The following is a 14,767-nucleotide window of genomic DNA, read 5'->3' as shown; positions in this document are numbered from 1 at the left end:
CTCAGCAGTGTAGTGCAGGTCACAAATCAAGAAAAACTGCTTCACTCTCTGCCTTTGCAGGACCTATATTGTTTATGTCTTTTCTGACAATGAGATTTTTAACCCCTCTTAAAGCCATGTTGTGCTAGCAGCGTGTTTCTCCACCGGGCTGCAATCACCCAACGCTCTCCTTGTTTTCCTACACCCAGACCTTCAACCTACTTCAGATGCCAGCCAGAGCAGCTGGTCTGCACAATTGCTCCCGCAGCTGATCGCCCCGGCAGCCTGGCCAGGCAGGGAAGAGACTGAGCGCTCGGTTCACAGTTCCTGCAGAGAAAACTTGTTCCTCCTTCTTTCTAGCCAACGACTTTGTACGTCACTGCCCGTCTCAGCAGTGACACCGGCATCTGGCGACAGGCAGCCTGTCTTTAAAACTTACATTCCATGGCCAGACCCAAAGCTTCATTCAGAAACACGTTGTGAGATAGCGCAGCACCGAGATTATGCCTCGTGCAGAACATTCACCTCTTTTCTTCATTTGAACGTGAGTGGTTTTAATATATCCTCTTGCCTGTATGGTGTGGGCTGCCCCAGTCTTGTTTTGAAGTGTGGACGGTGGCAGGATGGCCAAAGGGAAAAGGATACACACTTGTGTTCAGATACTGCTGAGCACAGGGCAGGGGTATTCATAGTTTTGGAAATGGTTATTTGATGATCTGAAAGCAACTCTGACTGTAGTAAAATTTCAGGACTGTGAAATAAGTATCCAGTGGCAGCTCTCTTGTCCCAGCGCCAGCTTTTCTGATTGCTTCTGTTAGTGTCACTTCAGTGGTGTCTGAACTACACCTTAGCTGTATCATCACCAGCTTCTTCCTAATGTGAGGTCATGCCTCCCTTTATATCTAGTCCTTTGCTGGACTGCTGTTGGGTTGTAATTGCATTGGATTCCTAATAGAGTTTCTTGGTCTGCTGTCACAGCGTGATTGCAAGAACTTGTGTTGCATTGAATGTGGTCTTGATTACTTGCCAATTAAAGTGCAAGGAAAACACTTACAATCTTCTCCTTTAAAATTACATCTAGATTCCATCTCCTCTGAAGGCTACGGGAAACTTGTGTTGTTTCCAGTTGTTCTGTCTTCCTTACTTTTAGTATGTGGCTTGGTGAGGTAGGTAGATAAACGCGCTTTTTTTCTCTTTTTTTTTTCTTCTTCAGTGCCTCAGTTTTTTGGAGTGTGGTTCTTTGCATGCAAAATGGGAGCAGAAATGCCCTTCTGAAGTTGAATTTTGCCCATTGCCCATAAGCCAGGTTGCTTGGGGCTTGCAAGGTTTGGGATAGTGCCTCTAAAAACGAAGATACATGGAAGCAGATGGTCCTGTGGTAGCTGAGCATGGAAGAAGACGCCTGAAGAAAGTGTGTTGTGGCAGGAAGGATGTGTTAGATGAGGGAGCAGAGACGAGCCGGGAATGTAAGGAGGCAGCATGCAGGGGGCACGCAATTTCCAGGAGTCTGGTAGCGTAGGAGGTGCTATACCGTGGTGGCAAATCTCTTGGAGCAGGTGTGCAGGGGCAAACTGCCTGCCTGCCACCCCCTGGGCAGCTTGGCAGTGTGTGCTGGGAAAGAGCCAGGGCTGAGGTGTGAGGGGAAGGAAAAACAGGAGGGGGAGAAGGGAGAGAAGGGAAGAAAAAAGCCAAGAGGAGCGGGGATGATGTGACAAGAAGCAGGGGGCACCCACCTGTGAAGGTAACCATGAGTTTCTGTTTATCTTGCCTGTGGTTATACTGCAAGGAGGTTTTGAACTGCTGCCTAATATGACTGTCAATTATTTTAACTTGTATTTCTCACCTCAGTCCCCATGAAGTGCATTTGACAATAATTAATTTTGTGTGTGCAACTGGGAGCGTATCCTGCTCCTGCAGAGGTGTCAGCTTAATGGGATACTGCTACATGGGATAACAGGCTGTGCCATCCCATTAGGGGATTTGGGAGGTCACCTGTTCATCTGGACTAATATTTTAATCATTGGAACATTAGGATTCCCGTAGTTGAATTGGGATCAGATTAACCTCTGTCTCTCTGAACTTGCATGCTGGCAAGCTCCTTAAACACCATTGCTAATTTTATTTTCTGCTTTCAGCGTGTATTTAAGATAACTCTTTTTGTTTCGTAGGTTAAAGAGGAAATATTCTCACTGGCTGAGATCCCAGTGAGCAATTACAAATATTTTACTACAGTTACAGGACTTGGAAATCAGCCTCAGGCCCTGGGCATCAGAAAATCCATGTGTGGAAATCCCACATATTGTAAAACTGGGAGAGTTTCATATGGGGAGATTCCTCCTCAACTTTACTGAAGTCAAACTCTTGATTTTAAAAAGAACAACAAGAAAAGAAAAAAAAAAAAAGCTGTTGTAAATCAAACCTCTGCAAACAGCTTTCAACTAGGCTGGCTAGAGAAGGGTTAATTGAGACTCTTCATCTCTATTGCATGTTAACACAGAGGGTCAGTGATGGGAGAAGCTAGGTCCAAACTGAAGGCTTTTGAAACAGCCCCCTAACTAGCCTAATGAATGTGCTGTTGAGATGAACAGGTCATTTAACACTTTTCACGTCGCTATTGTCCACCCAACATTAAATGTCAACTCTGTCACTCTGATAGGCTGGTTCTGCTTAAAAAGGTTTCCTGGCTTTGTTAGATTCTTAGGAGGGATTTCCCCCCGCCCTTATTCCTAATTGCTGGCAGAACCCTACGGATGTATTTATATCAGCCTTTTCATTCGGGTCAAGTCTTCACTGGAGAATTTTGCCGGTGGGTAAGGGTTCTGCAGAGATGCAATCCAGACAGAAGTGGAAGCGCCAAATGCAGTTGTAATTATACTGCTTAAACTGCAGCTTGCTGACCACAATGGAATAGCTGGCTTTGCTAAGGGCAGGATGGTTTGATACGCTGCTGTGAGGAACATGACGATGCTCCGGGATGGCTGTGTCTGTGCTGGGACCGTTTCACAGAGCCGGTGTGCTGGAGGTCAGCTCCCTGCGGACCCTCCGAGCCCGGCGCGGTCCCAGCCTCCGGGCAGGGCTGTGAGTGGGGCTGGTGGAAGGGACCCTGCTGCTGTTGCCTGCCTTGTGGCTAACCCCTCGCAGCAGGAGTGGGTGGCCCCTCCTGGTGCTTCTACCAGGGCCTTGAGCACATCTTCAGCATGCTGACATTGGATGTCCAGGTTGCTTGATAAAACGTTTCATGGGAACAGAGTTGCATACCTGATAGAACTGAATATTTACCAGAAATGTTTTCCTGAATTTCCTTACCCTGTGAACAGCAAGTGTGTTTCTTTTTGGGAGACTTCTATTTTGGGAGACCTCAGAAAATCACTTCTTAGCTCAGGAGGACAGTGGGCAGATGACCCCAGGCTCTCCAGTGAGATTTCTTGATGCCTTCTAGTACAGGAGGCATCCTTGCCTTAAACAGACTCCCCAGTGCAGTGGTCAGGAGCACAGCAACATGGGTGCTCCTAATTTAACCGCACAGTCATGGGCTCAATGTATTCCAAAGCTGGGTAAAGGGCAAAAGGACTGATGCTGTACTGGTATCCAACACCTCATTGCAATTATTGGCCACCACAGCCTTTCCTGGCCTTCTGACACCTGCATCAGCTGGTGGATAGAAAGGTGGAAACTCAGCTATCAGCACTGGAAAATAAAAGCTGATGGGCTGATATAGCACATCTCCAAGCATGTATGCTGCAGACTAGAACAACTTTGGTGCCTATTCCCAGCGATGCTGCCAAATCTGAGCTCAAGCAGCTCCTCAGTAAGGGAACTGCTTTGGCAATGCACTGTGTGTTTGAGCTGCCCCTCCAACATGGGAACCAGGTAACTGTGTTGTTATGATCGTACATGTTTGGGAAGCTTTTCAGACACAGTAGCTCATTTTGGGGATATCATTGCATCGAGGGCCCTAGTAATTTTTCTGTGACTGGTGTGTTTCTAATTTACTGAGATTCTTTGAAATTTCAGTGTGTGCATTCATACCAGCCTCCTCCTAGCTATTACTAGGTGACGCCACCCATGATCAAGGTAGCCAATATGACGAGCACAATGTGCTCTGACCAATATTGGGCAAACCCAGTAAGGACACAACACCAGTTCAAATCAACTGTTTGGCTGAAATCATCCCAACTGTGGAGCAAATGCCCAGTGAAACTAGCAAGAGCTCAAGTACAAGTTAACTTTTATGTTCTGTTAATACAACATTAACTTCCTACATCAAGACAGTCTGGATTCAGACTGGGAAGCTTGTTAAAGGTCTTGAGGACTAATAATTTACTCACAGTTTTTTGTCCTCCAGGATCCCTCTGAGGTGTTCATGGTCTCACCGATGGGAATGAGATGGTCGAGGTATGTTGTGAGCATGGCTGAATTGTATGAGCTGTGGAGCTAATCAGTGGTGGTGAGGATGTAGTTTCCTTACTACACCCATCACACGGTGTTTCACAAACATCAGTTATTGCTCTGGTCCTTTTCAGTACTTCAGATTTTTGAACAGCTTAAATACATGGTGGGCCTTGTTCTGCTGACACATCTGGAGCAGGACAGAGCTGTGAGAAGGCCAACTGCACCAAGCTGTCGCTAGCATTCAGATGAGAACTGGCTGTTGGCTGAAGAACAGAACTTACTCTGGACCTCAGACCATTCTAGGGAGCAGGAGGCAGCATTTTATTTCTAACCGTTGATGACTTTCCTGAATTTAAAGTGTGTTTACGTAATCTATTGATTTGTTGGAGGACTCCTTGGTGACTCCAGATTATTTCACACCAGTCTCCCTGTTATATCATCTCTAGCTGAAGAGGACATATCGTTCCGTCTTGGCAGATAATGACATGGCCTCAGCTGTTTGTATCTCTGCTGGTTCCTGGAAGCACCAACATGATGTACATGGGCCAGAAGCCTTTAGCATTTGGTGACTCCAGCAGGGACAGGACTTTGCAGTCAGTCTTCTTCGCAGTCAGCTACTGCAAGTATTGGAAGCTATCTGCTTGCTGTGGGACCTTCAACTGCGTTTTGTGCCTCAGTCCTCATTTCAAGACATTGCCCAGCCTGAGCCCCTGCTGTGGGATGCAGGGTATGGCTGACAGTTGCTTAAAAACTTAACATGTGTTTGCAAAATAAATCTCGCCTGTAGCGATCATGGTGGGGATCAGGCCAGAGCTTTCTGAATGGAAGGTACAAGCCTATGCATGGAGCTCTGCTAGCATCATTGCAGGCCTTGCTGCCTTCTGTGCCAAGAGCCAGGCATCCTGAAATTTCTTTTAGTTTTGCTTTTTTTTCCCTCATGCTTCCTATAGCATAAATACACAGTAATCTGTAATATTAAAACAAACAAGCAAAAACCCTAAAATCTTCCCAACTCACACTTCTTAGGAGTGTGTCCCTGCTCCTGGCTGCACCCTTCTGCACCCTCCTTCGCCTCAGCTCTGGTACTTGCCTGACTCCTTGGCACACTGGTTCAGTCGGCTAATCCAGCAGAAGCCTAACCCAGCAGAAAAAGGAGGACAAATTTTGGGCTTCATTTGTTTGGTTTTTGTGAGGTTAGTGAGCTTCCTTGGCTCCCGGAGGGGTCAGGTGAAGGCCAGAGCTGGCGTGTAGGAGGCAGTGGGACTCTGGTTGCAGCAAGAGGTTAGATTTGCTCAGCCAACTTTCTAGGCTGTTTTCATGGTGCCCTGCAGGAAAGCACTCGGATGTGGGGGCCAGGTGCAATGTGCAGGGCAGAGGGCACTGCAGGGGAATATCTTTCAGCAGTGGCAGCTCTCAGGGTGAGTAGAAGCTTCCCCTATAGGGGTTATGTTCACCCATTTGCTGCTCAGCCCTCCGCTGCTTTCAAAACCATGCTGCGAGTGCTAGGACAAAATCTTCAACCCAGCTGTCTCTCAGCTACCAAAATATCTCCTTTGCCCCTTGACCAGCTGTCAAAACTTTCCTGGCCTTCCTAGAACAAGCGTCTTAGGGAATGTTTCCCTTGGACTATGGGAAATGGGAGGGATGCCCTGGAGATGACTAGCAGACCTGCACACTTGATGCCGGATGCCTGTTCTAAGCAAGCTCCTAAGCAATGCTGCCCATCGGAGCTGCCACCCCTCACCTTTGCAATGTTCCCAGCTTGGTGTGCTCTGTAGGATGAGGTTGTGGTTTGGGGAAGAAAGCGTTTCAGAGCGAAAAATTCTGCAGCGCCAGAGCCAAGAAAAAAGCTTTAATTATTCAACTAGTTTGAAACACTTAAAAGTATCCCTAAAAATAGGTGAGAGGGATGTTTGTCAGCTACAAAGAGATTATCCTGCAGTAGTATTGCTTGTCTTATTTTATGATGATGCTACAGAATACAGTCCCTCAGGTAGCCTCATTAATGTTTATGAATGAACCCCTTGTTTTGTGCTTTTGGTTTTAGAAAGTAGAAATAGGGCGAGAGGCTGGCAGGACTGGTTTTGCCATATATACTTTGGAAAGGCCAAGGACCCTGGTCTAAGGTCTCTATAAGGCTCAGCAGTTCTGCGTACGGATGACAATTGGATTTGGGTGCTCGCTAGACCAGCTGAGGTGTACCCTAAGGGAAAAATCCAGGCAGGACTTTGGCTGAAATCCCGGGTGAAATTCTGCACGCTTCCCAGCAGATTTGTCAGCGGGAGGTTGGCACTCCTCTATGTCTCATCAGTCGTTTCGTTTTGATCTCTTCCGGCAAAGGCAACCTGTGACCGTATGTTGTTATAGCCATAAGTGCTTCCACAGGGCAGTATCTGGTAAACTCCACTGCCTGCCTGCGTCTCAGCCCAGGGTGGAGGCTTCTTTTCACTATCTGTTCCTTAAAGAGGGCAACTGTTTCTTCTGGCTATCATAAAAGAAGGGTGGCAGTTACGCCCAGCCCATAACAGTATGTGGTGGTTTCAGTCTTACTGCTCCAGCCTTAAAATAACAGCTCTTTTTTCCGAGCCAGCCAACAATTGTGGTCAGCCACTAATACCAGTTTAACCATTTGGCAGCTGCCCTATAGGAAATAGCTCTTTCGAGAGAGCCAGAGGAGCCCTTGACCGCGGCTCTTCAGTCGTAAGGACATGGTTACAGCTATCCCTGTGCACAGCCAGCCTCTGTGACAACCAAATCCCGGAGAGTTAATAACAAACAAATTGTGCAAGTAGGTTAGAAATAGTAATTCAGGTTAATTGTTTTGGTGCTTTATTTGATGAATGAGTAGGTAAAACTCTCTGATCCCCACTCCCCCCGCTCCGTTTCTTGCTCTGTAGTTCCTTTTCCATCCATCGTGTGCTGGGACTGTCAGCAGAGTTTGTTTCTCGGGCTCGGTTCCCTCCCTGTTACGAACAGTAGTAACCGGCTTTGCAAATACTGCCGTTGACATTGGAATCGGGCCCTTACGGCTTTAGGGCAGAAACTGGCAATAAAGGGCTACTGTAGGCCGGGGGCTCCCACCGGCTCTCTCCCCCGGGATGCTGCTGTCGCCGGTCCCCGCCGGTCCCCGTCGCTCCGCGCCTCCCCCTGCTCCGGCAGGGGGTCTCCTCCCGCGGGACCCCGCCAGCCGCCCCTTGCCTCCGGCCCAGCGCTGCCCATCACCGCGGCTCTGAGCTGGGCAGCGCGGGCCGGGGGCAGCCGGGCAGCGCCTCTGTGCGCGGCCCCGGCCCGTTCCGCGGTGAATGGGGCAGCGGGCTCCCCCAGCAGCCACAACCACGTGGCGACGACAGTTTGCCGGTAAGCGGCAGCGCTCCCCGCCTCGCTCCCCTCTTCCCACCCGGCCGGGGGCTCCCCCCCAACCCCGGGTCAACCCCCTCCCCCCGGCGCGCGCCGCCGAGCTCCCCTTTCCCCGGCGGGCGCTCGTTTTGAATGAATGACCTCCCCCACGCCGGCCAACCGCCGCGCGGCCGCGCTTAATATTCATGAGGCGCCGCGCCAATGAGCGGGCGAGGAGGTTGTTTTAAACGGCAGAGCCCCGCAGCCAATCAGGCCGCTCTCGTAGGCAGCCAACGCGAGGCTGAGCCGCGCCGCGCCGAGCCCCGCGTCGTGCCCTGCGCTCCAGCTCCTGTCCACACTACCGCGAACAATACAGGTACGTGCAGCCCCGCCGCAACTTTTCGGGGGGCGGCTGCCCCCTGCCCGCCCCGCCCTGCCCCCGCGCCCTCGTCCCTCTGCTCTGCCTGCCCCGGGCTTTTTATTTTTTTTTAATTATTAATATTTTTTTTTGTTTTCTGTTCCTTCCTTCCTCCGAGTTTTTTTTTTTTTTAATTTAAAAAAAAAAATCGGGAAAATAACCCAAAACTTTCTTCCTCCCTCGCAAGGGGATCGGCGGTGCCAGGGCAGATGCTGCGCGCAGCTGGCGGGGCGGCGGGCAGCGGGCGAGGCGCAGCGTTTGCCCCCCCGTCCTCCTGCCCTGCCCCACCGGGAGCTCCCCCCGGCGCAGAGGGGCTACCTGTCCCCGGTGCAGCCCGGTTTCTCCGCGCCGGGCTCCCGTGCCACCGAGAGTAATATGGCTGGTGCAGCAACTACACCGGGACTAACTCCTTTTCTCCCCCTCATGGGCAGGGATTTTTCTCTGCCGCCTCCTAATGTCGCACGGCAAAACGCGCGGCGCCCTCGGCTTTTATTTGCCCCCTTTCCCCGGGTGGGCTCGGTGGGGCTGGCGGCGGTGGGAAAGTTGTTGGCCGTGCGCAATGCCGTGCCCGCTGTTTATTCTGCATTAATATGGCTGTCGCTTTAGCATCTGACAGGGATAAACCCTGCGCGCTGCGCCCGTCTGTCCCGGGGAAGCAGTTTTTTTCTCGCCGCCGCCGCCTCCAAACTCCCCCGATCCCTTCGCTTCTGCCTCCGCCGCTCTTCCCCTGCCCGGGAAGGTGTCTCCGGCGGGGCTGCGCCCGCGGCGGGGCCCCGCATCGCCTCTTCCCCGCGCCGCGCCGCCCGTGCTGTGGGCATTAATATGGCTGGCGCTGGAGAGCCCCGGCGAAGGGAAGAAAGACGTGTAAGCGGCATAGGGATGGGGAGGGGGGTCGCGGCGGGGGAAATCTCCTTCCCGGCGCCCCGCAGGGGGCTCAAACCTTTCGCTTTCGCCCCGGCTCCTCTCTCCCCACCGCCCCGCGCCCTCGGCTGGGCGCCGGGGGGCCGCCCCGGGGCTCTCCGCACTCTTTTTCTGGCGGCGCGGAGGAGCGTAGCGGCGGCGATAATGGCTGCACGGGAGCCTTTGTTAGAGAGCGCTGCGCTAGGCAGGGGCCGGGGGGGGGGCGCCTCCCGCCCGCGCCCCGGCCCCGCCGCCCCCGCCGCCCGGCGGGGGGCCGAGCGGGGAGCCCCTTCGCGGCGGGGGCGGCGTTTTGGCGGGGCCGGCGGCCGGGGGCGGCGGGCGCGGGGGGCCGAGCGCGGCGGAGGGGGAGCGCGGCTTTGTTCGGCGGCGCGGCGGCGGCGCCGGGAGAAGCCATCTTAGCGAGCGGGGCCGGCCCTGGGCGCGGAGCGCGGCCGCCGCCGCCGCCGCTCCTGCTGCCGCTCGCACCGGCCGCCCGGGGCCGGGCCGGCGCCCCGCGCCCCCGGCCGCCGCCCGGCCCCCCGGCGCCCCCCGCCCGCCGCCCCGCCGCATTTCAGGGGCACTTTCTTTCATCAGGAGGCATTTCACAAAATGGAAGATGAATTATTGGCGTCTGGCGGAGCCGCCGCTGCCCCCTCCGCCCGCCGGCCCCGGCCCCGCCGCAGGTGCCCGCGCCCCGCGCCGCGCAGCCCGGCCGCCGCGGTGACCTTGGGGGGGAGAAGATGGCGGGAGCGGCGCGGAGCCGGGCCGGGCTGGCCGCGGCGGGCCGCTCGCCCCCAACTTCGGGAGCAGGCGGCGGCCCCGGCCCGGCCCCGCGCCCCGCTCTGCCCCGGCGCCGCGGGCTCTGCGCGCCCCGGCGCGGGCGGTGGGCAGCGGGCACCCCGCGGGAGCGGCCCGAGCGGGCGGCTTCGGCTGCGGCGCCGCGCACGGGGGCTCGGCGGGCGCAATTAAATATTAACGCCGTGCTAATAAAAATTAAATTTTCAGACGCTGGAGAGGCTGTAAATAGGAAGTATTGCTGCGGGATTTTTTTTTTTTTTTTGAGGTGGGAAAAAAAAAAAGAGCCAATCCGCCGTGGAAGAGGGGGAAAGAAGCGCAGCCCAAAAGTTAGCATCATCCTCTCGGTGACTTGCTCATCGCATCTTTGCGCTGACCACTATGCCTCCAAGCATGTGTCACTTGGTGGAGCAAGAGCAAGCGCTGCTCACCTCGCAGAGCTCCACGGGTCCTATTGTGTTTAAAACTAGCCTTTATTTGCTCGCCTTCTTCTGCTTAGGAGGTTATCACACTTTTACGGGGTGGGGGGCGATAATCCATCCTGCCTTTTTCTGCCTGGCCAGCTGCTGCTAACGTGTCAACTCCTGCTACTGAAGGCATAAGTCATAGCCTGGCACTGCATGTGCCACTCGAGCCCCAGTGTGGTAGCCAACTAAAACAAATATTTCATATTAGTTGATATATAACTCTTAATGGGCAGAAGTCTGTCTGTTTCATAGCCTGTCACCAGTCTTTGGACGTGATGTAAACCTGTATCGATGTAAAACTTGGGTCCAGTGACCAGTTTCACTTGCCTCAAGTTGGTGACCCGAGTGTCAAGGAAGAATAATTGGAGTCTCTGTATTGGGGATAGTGAGCAACGTCAGCGGGGAGGAAGGGGATGCGTTACTGATGGGGCATTGCTTCAGGGGACAGTGGTGTGTGCTTATAAATACATGCATGCTGTACGCGTATCCACACATATACACGCACCCATCTGTACTTGCATTCACTTGTGTTTTTTTTTCCCCCCTTTTTTCCCTCCTGCCTGCAGAGTCAAGATGGCTAAAGGTGATCCGAAGAAGCCCAAAGGCAAGATGTCTGCCTATGCCTTCTTTGTGCAGACGTGCCGTGAGGAACATAAGAAAAAGAACCCAGAGGTTCCAGTCAACTTTGCAGAGTTTTCCAAGAAGTGCTCAGAGAGGTGGAAGGTACTTTAATTTGTGACTTCCTGAAGGGCTAACTCCTTACGGTGTCTGCTAGACTGGTGTGTGTGCCCGAACATGAAGGAAGCCGGTGGTGTTTTGGTCTGTTTGCCGTTCTTGGCAGGGTGTCCCGGTCATTGATCGGGTACTGCTGACTACTGTAATGATTGTGAAGGCTTCAGCCCGGTGTATCTGCCTGTTCGGCTGCTTCCCCTGCAGCCTGGTCTTTTTTTTTCCCCATTCCCAAGCACAGTGCCCTTCAGCCGCAGCTACCTCCCTCCAGGCCAGTGTCCTGGAGGAAGGCTCTGGCTGTGCTTGTTGCATTCCCTTTGCTTCCCTCTTGCTGAATATGCCAGCTGTGGCTGCCTTTCCCAGTACGGGACCTTCGTCCCCAAGGTGGTCCGGTTAGAAAACAAACAAATTCTGAAACTCCCCTGTCGAGTCTGTATGTGTTGGCTTGTTTACTTAAAGTTTGCCAGCTATTGCACAGTTGGGTAATCACAGGTTCGGTGTCTTGTTTTTTTGGTTTGTGTTTTTTGTTTGGGGTGGGTTTTTTTTGGTGTTTGGTTTTTTTTTTTAGACTATGTCAAGCAAGGAGAAAGCTAAATTTGATGAAATGGCGAAGGCTGATAAGGTACGATATGATAGAGAAATGAAGGACTATGGACCGGCTAAGGGTGGCAAGAAGAAGAAGGACCCCAATGCCCCAAAACGACCACCGTAAGTAACTTTGAGGCATTAAACCCACAAGTATTTTGGTGTTTTCACACCCTGTAACACAGCTGCTACATTTCCATAAAGGAAGTGGATGGGGTATACGTTTCGTATAGCAGCACTGGTTATGTTCACAGCTTACTGACAGTGTCTTGTAGACCTTCTAGGCAGCTCGTAATCTTGAGCACATAGAGTACAGGAATTGTCAGTACTTGCAATCCTTAAACTTGTAATGGTGGAAGACATGGAAATGACTGGGTGACAGTGAGACTCTTGTATCTATATCTAAGACGAAATTGGGTGGGGGCATAGATAACACCTGATTAAAAACAGCACTGGGTGAAGGCTGCGGGTCTGGTGAAGGCTGCGGGTCTGGGCCTTGGTAAAATCAAAACATGTTTGGGTTTCTATGTTTTCTTTAAAGTTAAAAAAATCCAGTGTTTTGGCATGCGAGTGCATGTGTGAATGCTGTGGATGAGGGACAGAGGTGGGGAGGTGCTCCCCGGGTGTGCTGCTGCAGTGCTGACTGTCCTCTGGTGTTTCTCCCAAAGGTCTGGCTTCTTCCTCTTCTGTTCAGAGTTCCGCCCCAAGATCAAGTCCACAAACCCTGGCATATCCATCGGGGATGTAGCAAAGAAACTGGGTGAGATGTGGAACAACCTCAGTGATGGTGAAAAGCAGCCTTATAATAATAAGGCAGCTAAACTGAAGGAGAAGTATGAGAAGGTAAGGCTGGTTTTCACTTGTTCCTCTTCCATACCAGCTGTGGTGATGATGTGTTTCTGTAACATAGACCCTGCTAAGGTGGCCCCAGCACAGCAAGCATCTCCAGCTTACAGACCTGTTGTCACTGTGCTACGTGTGTTGGGACAGAGTAGGGCAGCAAGCTGCAGGCAGATTCCAGCAGGGAGGGAGAGCTTTCCCCCAGTGATGCGCAGCTGCACCTGCTCGTGTTGCTTCAGCGAAGAGTTTGCTGTGCTGTTGAAGGAGCTTTGTCCCGTTAGCAGGAAACTTGTAAGAGAGGCTGGGTTCACTTCTCCTCCTCAAAGAAATAACCATAAACGCAGGGTTCAAGGCTTCCATCGTCTGGAGGCAGTTGAGCACGCTTAGGTGTCTGCATACCTGTGTATGTGCCGTAGTGCTGGCTGATCCCCCTTTTGGGGTGCAGCTGCCAAAGGCCAGTCCCTCTACGCTAACGCCTGCTGCTGTACAAATGCTGTATGTGTTTGCTGCTTAGAGCAAATTAAGACATCCCCTTGACTTTGCAGGATGTTGCAGACTACAAGTCTAAAGGAAAGTTTGATGGCGCAAAGGGAGCAGCAACCAAAGCTGCTCGGAAAAAGGTAGAGGAAGAAGACGAAGAGGAGGAGGAGGATGAAGAAGAGGAGGATGAAGATGATGATGATGAATAAAACTGTACAATACTTGTCTCCATGTGAATACCATAGAGTAGGGGAAACACCATAAATGAAGCACCTCTTATTTGAGATGGTGTCTTTTGTCCTTATTAGGCTTAATTAAAAGAAAAATTTGGATTCCGATCGCGTTGTAGTTTCTAAAAGTACTCTAGAAATTGTAACTGGTTTACATGAAGTGGCCATGGGTGTAGTGAGCACCCTGAAACTGTATCAAAGTTGTACATATTTCCAAACATTTTTAAAATGAAAAGGCCTCTAGTGTTCTCCTAACTCTGTGCACTTTGCTGTTGGTGTAACAAAGCATTTAAAAATGTTTCAAGCATTTTTTTAATTTGTAAGGTGGTGTTACTATATGGTTATTGGCTAGAAAATCCTGGGTTATAAACTGTACATATCTATAGTTTGTAAAAACTAGACAGATTCTTGTGGTACATGCTTAGAGTTATGATGCCTTAGAGGAGCAGTGATTACTTGGAAAGGCTGTACGTTCCCCGGGGTGCCATGGCCCAAAGCATGCACTGTGAGGGTAGATCTATTTACACTACAGTGGGCGTCCATTTAGCTTAAAGTTGTCTTTCTGTATATAGTGAAATAGCATTCTGCTGCCATTCTTAGTTGTGGAAGGGGGTTCAGCTGGCATGAGAAGTGTATGGATTTTTTTAGTTAAGTGCGGTAGTTTTTAAACTGAAACTGTAGACATCTCTTCATCGTCAACTAAGTGAAGAGCCAGTGCAGCAACTGAAGTTCAAAAACACTCTGTACTTAAACGAATTTGCAACGTTCTGTTTTTTTTGTATGTTTAGAATGCTGAAATGTTTTTGAAGCAAAATAAACAGTATTACATTTTTAAAACTGTTCTTGACAACACTCTAAATTTCTGGTTTAAAAGGATCTTAACAACAGCAAGAGGTTCATTTTGAAGTCTGTGGCATCCCTCAGGGCTGGTGACTTAGGAAACATTCTGACTCAAGGATTAAAAAATAAAAAAATAAAAAAATAAATGGTGGCCAGCCAAAACTGGCTGAATTGAAAGAGATGGCTGCTCCAGCTAATATGCAATCGTAACTGTTTATGGCTGAGTGGCATAAGATGCTATGCAAGTTTGAACTTTATTACTTGAACTTGGGAGCCTAAATGAACATTCATGACGTAATTGTTTGTTTGTGTGTGTATATAGCAGCATTCAGAGATGCAGAGAAAGGTAGGTGGCTAGGAATGAGGCTGACACCATGGAATAAGTATAAAAGCATAGTTTGGATTTTTTTTTTCAGTTGTGTTGGGTAAATTTATAGCCCAAATGCATTGCTGTACATATTAAAATGTGCCTTTTTTGTCCTGTGTTAAACTGTTTCAGACTTGTGGTTTTTTCTAGCATCTTGATTCGTGGCAGGAACCAGGCGCCTAGTCTTAACTCCCCGCTGAACTAGGAGTGTGGCGCAGGTACTCTAGTCTGTGTCCTGTCTCTAATGATGCAAGTTTTAATAGGCATCGGGTGCTGTGAGGTGGGTTGGGGGAGCGACGCAGGTCTCTTTCCCCTTTGGTGGCCAACTGGCTGCCTTGCAGTCTGGCCACATCCAAGCTGGGGATGTTTTGCAGCCTCGGAAGGGAAAGGTAACGCCTGGTCTCTAGCT

The 14,767-nt window shown here is 51.0% G+C and overlaps 1 protein-coding gene and 1 long non-coding RNA gene across 2 annotated transcripts; both read left to right on the top strand.

Annotated features, from left to right (window-relative positions):
* Positions 1-379: 379 nt before the first annotated feature.
* LOC121097476 lies at positions 380-5,214 on the top strand. Its single transcript, XR_005830966.1, has 4 exons — positions 380-523; positions 1,193-1,720; positions 4,325-4,374; positions 4,818-5,214. It is a non-coding gene; the product is annotated as an uncharacterized LOC121097476 (long non-coding RNA).
* A 2,747-nt stretch (positions 5,215-7,961) lies between these two features.
* HMGB3 (high mobility group box 3) lies at positions 7,962-14,481 on the top strand. Its single transcript, XM_040614421.1, has 5 exons — positions 7,962-8,083; positions 10,854-11,010; positions 11,585-11,724; positions 12,270-12,444; positions 12,987-14,481. Exons 2-5 carry the CDS (start codon positions 10,861-10,863, stop codon positions 13,128-13,130), a joined length of 609 nt encoding a protein of 202 aa, XP_040470355.1. The 5' UTR covers positions 7,962-8,083; positions 10,854-10,860; the 3' UTR covers positions 13,131-14,481.
* Positions 14,482-14,767: the final 286 nt, after the last annotated feature.

This window comes from Falco naumanni, chromosome 14, assembly GCF_017639655.2.
Source record: "Falco naumanni isolate bFalNau1 chromosome 14, bFalNau1.pat, whole genome shotgun sequence".
Classification (NCBI taxonomy): Eukaryota; Metazoa; Chordata; class Aves; order Falconiformes; family Falconidae; genus Falco; species Falco naumanni.
The sequence above is the reverse complement of the archived record's forward strand: the minus strand, read 5'-3'. Positions and strand labels throughout refer to the sequence as shown.

What these genes read in the sequence shown, in the direction of transcription:
- HMGB3 (XM_040614421.1), top strand. Translation starts at nt 10,861, where the DNA reads ATGGCTAAAGGTGATCCGAAGAAGCCCAAAGGCAAGATGTCTGCCTAT. An exon ending in AGTGCTCAGAGAGGTGGAAG is followed by an intron (nt 11,011 to 11,584) that starts GTACTTTAATTT and finishes TTTTTTTTTTAG; the next exon opens with ACTATGTCAAGCAAGGAGAA. An exon ending in AATGCCCCAAAACGACCACC is followed by an intron (nt 11,725 to 12,269) that starts GTAAGTAACTTT and finishes TTTCTCCCAAAG; the next exon opens with GTCTGGCTTCTTCCTCTTCT.